Here is an 11,026-nt window from a genome sequence, read left to right as displayed (position 1 = left end):
TCCTATTATGGAAATGAAAAAAGCCACTTCAGAAGAAGTGGTTTACACGTGCATTTTAAAAAAGAAAGTTTGTAGAGTGCTTCATACTTCGGAAAATTGAACTAATATTGATTTCTTATAGGATGGTTGTGGACCTGGACCAGAAATAACACCCAGCTAAGCCACCAGGGACCATTCCCACTCTAAAACACACAAATACCAGCAGGGTACCAAATGGGGGCAACAAAAGCTTTCCAAATGATGAGGAGGGCACGGCAGAGCCGTGCTGAACTCGTGGTGGCTCCGAACCAGTGCATCAATGTCAGGATTAAAAAGGGGAGAAAGCCTGGAAAAGGGTGAGAGAAAATATCCTTTCTCTTGAGGCTTCGTACATCCCAGTTTAATGCAAATATCATTTCCAGTGCCGGACTCGGGTTGCAAATGCTGTCCTGCTGTGTATCTGCATGGGTAAAGGCCACAGTCCTTCATTTAAGGACAAGTTGCTATTCACGGTCTAGAAAGTAGAGAATTAATAAGCCGTGGCTTAATAATTTATAAAGCCAGCCATAACTTCTAGTATGGTTCTTATTTACGAGAAATGGGACTCTTCCCCTTTCATGTTTCAGCCTGTGCGCGCTTAGTCATACAGCGTAAAACCTGGGCAGGGCAGTATCTCAACCTGTGCGTTGCTAATAACACTTTTAACTCATAAAACAACAACTTAGAACTGTTAACTCTGCTCTCATGTGAAGGATGAGTGTATATAGTGCCACATTAGGAATTCCTGCTCGTAGGAATTTACCGGCTCGGCAGCAGTTCAGCTCCCAGCCAGGCAGCGAGGCCCAGCCCAATGCTGCCCGGGGCGGCAGAACCCGTGGCTCCCCTGCCATGGCTCCCTGTGGGCACCCTGAGGGGAACCGTTCCCGCCATGGCTCCCTGTGGGCACCCTGAGGGGAACCATTCCCGCCATGGCTCCCTGTGGGCACCCTGAGGGGAGCCATACCCGCCATGGCTCCCTGTGGGCACCCTGAGGGGAGCCATACCTGCCATGGCTCCCTGTGGGCACCCTGAGGGGAACCGTTCCCGCCATGGCTCCCTGTGGGCAGTTTCACAGGAGCCGTGCCCACCATGGCACCCATCATCCCACCTGAGGGGAGCTGTGTCCACCATGGAACCCCATGGGCCGCCTGAGGGGAGCCGTGCCCGCCATGGCACCCTGAGGGGAGCTGTGTCTGCTATGATGCTCCTCGGGCAGCCTGAGGGGAGCCATGCCCACCATGGCACCTGGTGGGCAACCTGAGGGAGCCATGCCCGCCATGGTGCCCGTTGGCCCACCTGAGGGGAGCCGTGCCTGCCACGGCACCTGGTGGGCACCCTGAGGGGAGCCGTGCTCGCTACGGCTCCCTGTGAACCACCTGAGGGGAGCCATGCCCGCTGTGGCACCTTGCGGGAGCCGTGCCCGCCATGGCGCCTGGTGGGCACCCTGCGGGAGCCGTGCTCGCCATGGCGCCCATCGGGCAGCCTGAGGGGAGCCGTGCTCGCCATGGCGCTCGCCGTACCGCCTGAGGGAGCCGTTTCTGCGGCGTGACAGAGCCACACCTCCGCTGCCCGGCGGGAGCCGAGGCGGTGCCGCACCGCCCTCCTCCCTCCCCTCAGGGCGGGCCGGGCCGGCTTCCTCCGCCCGCCCCCCGCCTTATAACGGCTCCCGCCCGGCCGCGGCTCGTCTCAGCGCTGCTGGCCGCCATGGGCCGGACCCTCGCCGCCCCGCTACCGCCGCCGCGGTAGCCCGCCGGGATGAGCCGGCAGTGCCAGGGCGGCCCCAACGGCACCGAGCCTGGCGCCATGCGGCAGCGGGGCAACGGGACGGGGCGGGTGGCGGAGGGCTGCAGCTCCGTCTCCGTGGCGTTTCCACTGACCATGATGATCACGGGCATCGTGGGCAATGCCCTGGCCATGCTGCTGGTCTCCCGCAGCTACCGGGCCAAGGGGAGCCGGAGGAAACGGTCCTTCCTGCTGTGCATCGGCTCCCTGGCCATCACCGACCTGCTGGGGCAGCTGCTGACCAGCCCCATCGTCATCTCCGTCTACCTGTCTGACCGCACCTGGGAGGCCGTCGACCCCTCGGGCCACCTCTGTTCCTTCTTCGGCTTCAGCATGACCGTCTTCGGCCTCTGCCCGCTCTTCATCGCCAGCGCCATGGCCGTGGAGAGGACGCTGGCCATCCGCGCTCCCCACTGGTACGCCAGCCACATGAAGACGCGGGTGACCAAGATGGTGCTGCTGAGCATCTGGCTGGCCGTGGTTGCCTTCGCCCTGCTGCCCATCGCCGGCCTGGGCCAGTACACGCTGCAGTGGCCTGGTACCTGGTGCTTCATCAGCACCGGCAACAGCCAGCTCACCGGGAGCCTCTTCTTCGCCTCCACCTTCACTGTCCTGGGGCTCCTCTCCCTGGTGGTGACGCTGGCCTGCAACCTGGCCACCATTGAGGCCTTGGTGTCTCGTTGTCGGACCAAAGCCACCACGACGCGCTCCAACAAGCAGTGGGGGCGGATTGCCATGGAGACACTGATCCAGCTCTTGGGGATCATGTGTGTCCTCTCGGCCTGCTGGTCACCGCTGCTGGTAGGTTGCCTTGTCACCACCATGGGTCACCCCTGGCCTTCTCCTTCTCTCCCTGGGGGCAGGCTGGCCCCCATGGTGGCTGGGTGGGAGGCACTTGGTGGTTCCGATTTCTCATGGACAGTATGGCTGTGAATGGCTGCTGAGGAGAGACAGTGGGGACACGGGTGGAGCCTGGAGGATATCAGGGATGGAAGGCTGGTAGGAGAGAAGCTGGGAGAGCCAGGGGAGTTGGAACTAGATGATCTCTAAGGTCCCTTCCAACCCAAACTATTCTGTGACTCTACTATTAGGAAGAAATTCTTTGCTGTGAGGGTGGTGAGAGCCTGGCCCAGGTTGCCCAGAGAAGCTGTGGCCGCCCCATCCCTGGAGGGGTTCAAGGCCAGGTTGGAGGGGGCTTGGAGCAACCTGGTCTGGTGTGAGGTGTCCCTGTCCAGGGCAGGGAGGTGGCACTGGATGGTCTTAGAGGACCCTTCCAACCGAAACCATTCTATGACTCTATGAGGTCCAAGAGGATAGCTAAAGTGCAGCGTATTTGGAAAAATAAGACCAAGGAACCAGAGTGAAGAAGAAGGGCAATAAGGAAGACAAGGGATGATGAGGAAAACAAAGAGTCTTGTACAGAGGAGAGAGGCAGGACACAAGGAGCTGGTGGGTTCAGGAGCAGGGCAGAGAGGGCAAGTTTGCAGGGCAGGGAATGGCTGGCATTGGAGAGATGTCAGCCTGAGTGGCTCCTGTCCAGCACCTTGTACCTGCTGGCCGCCACCACGGCGGTGTGAAGGTGAGGGGAACAAGGGGAACCACAGCCTGCTTGTTCCTCATTTGGGGGGACCTGTAAGGAAGTTTATTAAGACCTTACTGTGAAGGAGCCCTGTGCTTGTGGGAAATGGCCGTTCACCATTGTTTGCTCCCACCTTGTAGAAAAACTGACTTTGGTGCTTTATGAGAAGAGGTACAACTTGTGACTTTGCGAGTGACCTCTGGTTTTCAGCAGATTGCTCACTGTGTTATTTACGGCAGCATTCAGGGCTTTTTGTTTCTGGGAGGTGTTTTAAAGGACACTTGCATTTCTTTCCACTAAGCTGTTACTCCTCACTTACACCCCTTCCTGTCCCACTGGGGTAAACCCCTCGTGATTTAGGAGCGGAGGCAGCTGAATCTCCGTCCCTTTCTGCCATGTGGGAGTCCGGCAGCCCATCTGAAAAGGCTCAGCTCGTTCTGCTGTCAGAGGATGATTTTTTAGAAAGCTTGTGCATTGGATTCATGAGCAGGAAAGGGCTGAAGCTGCCTGTGGTCGTTTGGAACTCAGGTGAAAGGTATTTTGTGGCCAAAGAAGGTTTTTTCTTCCTTCCTGTGCTCCGAGAACTCGATCTCTTGTTAATGGGGCTGTGGCAAGAGAAAAGCTAATGGCTGATGGGGGAGAGGTAAAAATAGAAAGAAAAAAATTAAATTAATTTAGTAATAGTTTCCCTGTAAATTAGTTAAAATGCCGTGAAATCTGCAAAACCATAAGTCAGAGGCTGTAAGTTAACTTTCTGGAGATCATTGACAGCTTGTGATGAAAGAAAACACCATGAAACCACACTGAAAAATTGGTGAGAACTTGAGAGCAAAGAGTAATGTTCTGCTCCTCAAATGCCAAGAAGTGTTAGATGTGCTGCGTTAAAGCAGGAGACTTGCTCTGTGGCTGTTTCTGTGTCTCCATGCACTGGTGGCCAGTAGCCCCAACACCTGGGCTTGCTGGTAGCTGATGTGGGCCATTAGATCCCAAGGGGAGACACCAGGATTTCTTTATTTTACAGAAGTTAAATGTTTCGTGCTTATCTGTTAAACAGATGAAAAAATTAGCAGACAGTTTTTAAATGAAGGAGGAGCGTTTGCCCCTCAGCCCTCGCCTTTGTAGCCCTTGTGTTGGGACGTGGGTTCTGCCCTGCCCTTCAAGGTGGCAGGACCCAGCCCAGGGCCACGGAGCCAAACCTGAGGGTTTAACAGTCCTCGTAGCATCGAGAGCAAATCCCTGAGATGAGGGACACCTTTTCTCTTCCTTCAGAACCTGAGTTCTCAGAAAAAACAGGGATCCCACTTGGGGGGTTGCTTCCCATGGCACGTGTTGACGCAAGGTCAGCTGCCTCCCTGGCGAGGAGCCTGATGCCGCGAGCCCGAGGCAGGGCCAGCTGGAGGGACGCTTGGCAAGCAGCCCTCTGCAGGCGTTCTGCCATGGTGTGGGGGCTGCTGCCCCCCAGGGTGACACAGCTGCAACCCAGAGTGACTTCGTCAGCAGTTCACTTCCCCGTGCCGCAGCGATGCTCGGAAGCGTGTAACTTGTGTGGAGTTCTACAAAGCTGCTCTGTCGGGTCAGCGTGATCTCTGGTCTTCACAGTCTCGAAATCAAGAGCTGTGGCTACAGGAGCACATTTGTACATACGCTGCAGCGTTTTCCCTACAACTACACAATAGGAATTGGGAATAAGCAGTTAGATTTTTGGGGGGGTGACCTTTTTGGTGAAAGTCAGGTCGTAGAACTCATTTAACCTCCAGCTGTGTCATGTAGCAGTTGTAAGAAATTTAGCTGAAACGGGAATCCAGGGATTTTCAGAGGAGATTTTTGTTTGGGTTTTTTTTAAATCTTAGCTTTACAACTGAGAACTAATGGATTCTGACAACTGTCACTATTAGGTAAACAATGCCCTTTTACACAGACGGTATTTTTAGACTTGATCTGTTGGTGAAAGTGACAAAATCAAATGTGATTTAACAGAAAAGTGGAACTTGTGAGGGTAGTGGCTGTGCTCTAAAGGGCTTAATGAAGCGTCCTGCCTTTTCTCAATCTGTGCTGGATTTGGTAGAGCAGTGCATACATAACACAGGTGTTGTCTCCTTCTGTTGTGCAGTTGGGATCTTGCATTAATTCAGCATGGAGCACCTGGGAAAACGCTCCCCTTAAGTAAGTTATTGCTTTATCATAAGTGGTTTCCAGTTCAGGCCAAGCTTCTGTTTATTTTGGTGCTCAGCTGTGGAGCATAACCATTGAACTGAACTGAGAGCAGATTGAAATGAGCCTGAGGTAAGACAGAGGAAGCTGTTCCTTGATTGCACAGAGACACCAGTGCAGCACAAACTGGAATTCTTATGATAATTCCTTTAGAGCTCCAGGCTACAAAATTATTCACTCACAGAGTTGTTTCAAGGCTATTTAAAGCCAAAACGTTCAGGTGTTCTGCTGCTTTTCCTATTGAAATACTCCTCCTTAACCCTTCAGACAGAAGTTAAATTCATTCTCCTTTACGGGTATTTTTATTAAAAGTATATTCTTTTGTAATATTTTTAGGTATGCAAAACATAGTTATGGAAAGCACCTTCATTTAGAAAAAAAGACAGTGATATCACTGAGCTGCCAGGAAAATAGCTGGCTCCTTTCTATGAATCAGTCGCTCTTCCCGCTAATGCTGCGCTTCCATCTGAGGCTGGAATAGCCACCGGCTTCAGAACCACCCCGGTGTATCGATTGTTCCAGTTTTGCCAAAGAACTGGATTTTGCTGGACTGTATGTGTCACAAAATAAGGCCACAAAAAAAATTAGACCCCATTTGTTGGAATTCTGCTAGACTTTGATGGGACCTTGCCGTGGTTCCCTGCGTGATTGTCCTTCTGCAAACACATCCTGGATTATTCACCATCTGTTACTGCAGATAGCAGCAGTTTCTGCTGGAAAAATTTTGGGAAAGTTTTTGTCGACTTTTTTTTTTTTTTTTATTTCCCCTAACTGCAATGGAAGTTCATTCCAAACGCTTTGCAATGTAACAGGGAGCTGCCGGGGAGTCCCCGAGGTGTCACAGGCTGCCCGTGTGCGGTTAAGCCAGTGGTGATATATCACAGGGGTGGCTGCAGCTGGAGACTGTGGAACAACCCCAAAAAGGCCTTGGGTGTCGCCATCCAAATTCACTCCAAACACTGTACAGATATCACCCAAACCCCATCTTCTCTTCGGTTGTACGTTTGAAAACCAGGGCGGTGGAGGTTTAATGTTAATACAAAACTACATTTGGTGCTAACAGTAAAGCTTTATCTACTATTTGAATAAATACAGTTATCAGCTGCTTTACACATTTCAAGCCATATTTTTTATTGGCATAAATTGTGTAGTTCCATTGACTTTATTCCACCTGATGCTGTTTCTCTACCTTTTTGCAGTCTTTCTTTTAATTAATTTAGAAGAGCAGCTCAGCCCATGATGAACAGCCTCTAAGGATATCAAACAAATAAAATTTCCAGTAGAGCAATTGCTGGTCCAACGAGTATTCCGGTAAAGGAATATTAAGTTGTCTGCTTGGGAAATGTATTTTATTAGCCTGGTATTTTTGTAGTTCCATGGGTTCGCTGACAAGAGAGTCTGGGAGGAAGTAATGGGAATACTGGGAATGCCAAACGCGGTGTGGTTTTCCACCGGCTGTAGGGTGGGGACAGCATATTCGTGTGATGCTACCATGTAAGGATGCGGCAGGGTGATGCTGCTGGGCTCCAGTGGGCACAGATGCTGTGGGCAGTGATAGTGACAGTGTCCCAAACAGCCGGAGGTGGCAGAGGAAGCAGTTGTGGCTGTGTGGCTCTGCTGCACAAGGGGCTGTTTGATGTGGGCTAGATCTGTATCTACCTGTATTTTTAAAAATCTCTACCAATGGGTACTTATTTTCATTTTTATTTAAATGAAATGTAGTGGATGGAATCCTCAAGTGCTTCTATTTAAAGAAACAAAAACAATGGTGCTTTGCTGCCAAGCTGCCCTGCCTTCCAGCCTCCTCCGAGTCTTTCCAAGGTCAACACATGGTTATTGATCTGGCACCCAGAATATCCTTTTGAATGGAAAAAATCCTCCCCCTTAGCCTCTATTCACGGTCACTTGCTGTGACCGTCCCAGTTTCTGGGGACAGCAGCAGCCCAGATGGGACCTCTGCTATGGGAAAGCCAGGGCTGGGATCAGGCGGCTCATGGCGCTGCTGGTACGGAGCGTCTCGGTGCTTTCCAGAGGCTGAAGTCAAGGTGTTGGAGAGGGCTGTGGATGAGTGACTGCAAGTCTTGTCCCTCGGGCTGTTTCCAGGACTGGCCACCAGTTTGTTTAGTGGCTGGTACCAGCAACCAGTGAATTAGCTGTGCATCAGAGCCCGTGTGTGGGCATCCATCACCTTGACACATCAAAACGCACAGACCTACTGCACCTCAACCCTGCAGGATTTCCAGACAGCAAATTCAGACCATCAAGGTCTTCAGGAAGAGATTTGCAAGCAGAAAAAGGACCTGTGCAGGAGAAGTGAGGCGTTCCATAGGGCTCGGAGGCCGGAGTGTAGCACACAGGCCCTACCCCTGGCATCCCAAGTGACAGTCACCCAGCGAGGAGGCAGCTTGCACTTCCCTGACATCCTCACATCAGCTCTGCCTTTTTCCTTGCTCTGAAGCACCTGAGAGCTTCACTCTGCATCGCAGCCGGGTGTAAGAACCGGGTGTTTTCCCCATCATAGTCGTTTGGCATCAAGGTGCACGCCAAGTGCCTTCTCAGAGAGGTTTTTGTGGGAAAAAATGTTGCAATACAAGATCTGCAGAGAGGCAGCTAAATGCCTCTAAAGTGATATATCTTTAAGCAGCTGTAGTTGGTACAGAAAGGTCAGGAGAAAACTTTGGGCAACAGATACTAAGCCATGGAAAATTATATTTATCTGACATCTTTCCAAATGTGGTTGGTATTTCCCATGGTTATATGTTAGTATATGAGAGCACCACAGAGGGGACCCTGGCCAAGCTCCTTGGCAGTGCCAGGGCTCCAGGGCAGCCCTTGGTGGTGTCCTTCTTACCTCTCTGGTCTGTAACGTGAGAGTAAAGGTGTCCTTGTGCTTCAAGGCCCATGGCATCGATAGCTGTAAAAGCAAGTTTAGGTCTTCATTTGGAAAATGAGGATGTACAAAGTATTGTTATTTTTGTTGATTGAATCATTATAGCGCAGTCTTCAGTGTATAAGCCTTTTTTAAAAATAGTGAGCCTTATAGCAACCCATAAGAGAAATGGGTCCCCCCTGCTGCCAGTACCGTACCAGCAGCACATATTATCACTGGCGCTTTGAAATACGAGTGATAAATTACCTCAAAGTACAGATTTTGGGGTGAAAGTATTAATCAAAGCCGATTCTTTGGCTTTTCTGTATATTCTGACTATTGCTGACCAGTGGTTATGTTCTGACATGTGCCATCCATGTAATACCCCCGGCAGGACCCCGAGAGCCCTAATGCTCCATAACTAGTATCCTAAATTAAGATGCTGCCACGCCTGCTTGCATTTAATCCAAAAAATAAATCAACCTGCGTGTAGCTTTGGGCTCCCAGCCCAGAGCTTGCTGGTCTGTGCTGGGAAGTGTGGGAGACATCACTTACGGGCACTTCTACTCCTGTGGAGCACTGTGCAGAGTCAGTAGCGTCCCTGGGTCATGCCAGCAAGGGTGCTGTGGGAAACGGATTCCTAATCCCGTCCCTGTGTTCCCCAGGGAGCTGAGCTGGAGGGGGAGAGGAGGGAATCGAGGTCGGGGTAATACAAAATGCATTCTGCGGCTTTGGGCTAAAGAAAAAGCTTTGTTTTCTGTTTTCTTGACTCACAGCCCAAAACACCTTTATTAACCTTTTTCTTTTAATTTGCCCTGGTTCATAAGCAGAATAGTTTACCTTAAAATCAAATTCTAACATTTAGTAGCCATAGAATAAAACAACTTTAAAAATAAAAGACATTTTTTATATTTCAAATTCTTTTTTCTGACGTTTACTGTTCATAACGTAATTTTGAGGAGCTCTACCCATCATGAGTTATTCAGTTGCTCCTTGTAATTGTGATAATATGGTAATGATAAAATGAGTCCCTTTAAGTTAATTTTGCCTGGTCAGTCCTTTCCCTTTCCAGCCAGGGCCGTCCTGAACCTCTCGGATGCAGCACACGGCTCTGTGTGGTGGCTCAAGCTGGGAAGCAGCATGTGCTGCCTTGTGGTAGCTTGAGATCTATAAATAAATGTGATGGTAGATGAAAGGTATCATGTTTATCGCTCTGATACCACTCCTCGAGAGCTGAGCTGCTCTCAGCGCTCACAGATTTGCTCTGATCACACTTTGAATTGAGCGAGGGAGGAAAAACATTTCTACACAGGCTTTTTGGCTGTTTGCACACAGTGATATACAGATAACAGGCTTTTAACATGCATGGCTTTTTCCTCCTGACTTCCCTCAGATAACCATGCTGAAGATGATCTTCAGCCACACGTCGTTTGAACACTGCAAGGGATTCTCGGGGGAAGCCCAGAGCTCAGAACTGCACAAGGAACGCAATTTCTTCCTGACCGCCGTGCGTTTGGCCTCCCTGAACCAGATCCTGGATCCCTGGGTTTACCTGCTGCTCCGGAAGATCCTCCTCCAGAAGTTCTGTCAAGCGGCCAACGCTGTCTCCAAGTGCTCCAACACCGAGTGGAAGGAGAGGTCCATCACCTTGTCGGAGGAAATCCGACGGACAGCGGCCTGAGGGAGCACTGATCCCTTTGCGTGGGAGCTACTTTGGCCAAGGAGTAGTTTTAACTCTTACTGTGAATTGGGGTGTCTGTAGCCTGTTCGCGTCTGCGTAAATCGCCAGAAATGGGACCGCTGAGTGGCCTCATAGTGCCAATAATTATTTATCCAATGTGCCAAAAATCCCCAAATACAGAAGGAGGAATTGGTTTTGTTCCTGCATTCTGTTGCTCTTGCCATTCCTAACTGCAGAACGTGCATATTCTGCATGAGCTGCAGGACAGGAGGGTTTGTGTGCCTGAAACAGAGTTTGGGGGGAAATTTCTTGCATTAAGGTAGAAAAAATGATTTTTCCGATCAGGGGACGCTTGGAACAGATTCAACAGGTTAAATTACCAAAGACACCCACTCCTGTATATATTTTAATACTAAGATTATCGACTTCAGAGTCCTCCTTCCTCCTTTTTTTCTGGAGGGACAAGGGGAGAAAGGGGCAAAAAATACAAAGATTAAAGGAAGAGAGAATTAGGAGACGTTATTTGGATTTTGGTGGTTTAAAGCTGAAAAGGCTGCGTGGTACCAATAGTGGCACGTCACCCTTTGGAGACCTGGAGGTAGCACGGGTCTCGTGACACGGGGAGTTGTCTCCATAAATACTCATTCTGCGCGGATGCTAAATGAGCTCATCTGCGGAGGAGGAGGAGAAGGAGGATGTAGCATCGGGACAAACAGCACAAGGGAAAAATCTGTGCTTTATTTTATTTTTAAATAGCAGCCTGTGAAATTCCCAGGCGTGACGAGGATTGCTGTTTGCAAAGTGCACCATAAAGCTGCTTGGAGCAGACGGAGAGAGCGATAAACGGGTTGTAAGAGGCAGTAAATGTTCTTCTTCCGGTAGATTA

At 50.5% G+C, this 11,026-nt stretch overlaps 1 protein-coding gene across 1 annotated transcript; it reads left to right on the top strand.

The window, feature by feature from the left end:
* The first annotated feature begins 1,773 nt into the window (after positions 1 to 1,773).
* PTGER3 (prostaglandin E receptor 3) lies at positions 1,774 to 10,140 on the top strand. Its single transcript, XM_074152538.1, has 2 exons — positions 1,774 to 2,601; positions 9,853 to 10,140. Exons 1-2 carry the CDS (start codon positions 1,774 to 1,776, stop codon positions 10,138 to 10,140), a joined length of 1,116 nt encoding a protein of 371 aa, XP_074008639.1.
* Positions 10,141 to 11,026: the final 886 nt, after the last annotated feature.

The sequence above is a fragment of the Numenius arquata genome, chromosome 8, assembly GCF_964106895.1.
Source record: "Numenius arquata chromosome 8, bNumArq3.hap1.1, whole genome shotgun sequence".
NCBI lineage: Eukaryota > Metazoa > Chordata > Aves > Charadriiformes > Scolopacidae > Numenius > Numenius arquata.
This window is presented reverse-complemented; position numbering and strand designations above follow the sequence as displayed.

Coding starts and splice junctions, on each gene's coding strand:
- PTGER3 (XM_074152538.1), top strand. CDS start 1,774: ATGAGCCGGCAGTGCCAGGGCGGCCCCAACGGCACCGAGCCTGGCGCC. Junction 2,602..9,852: donor CCTGCTGGTCACCGCTGCTG/GTAGGTTGCCTT, acceptor GACTTCCCTCAG/ATAACCATGCTGAAGATGAT.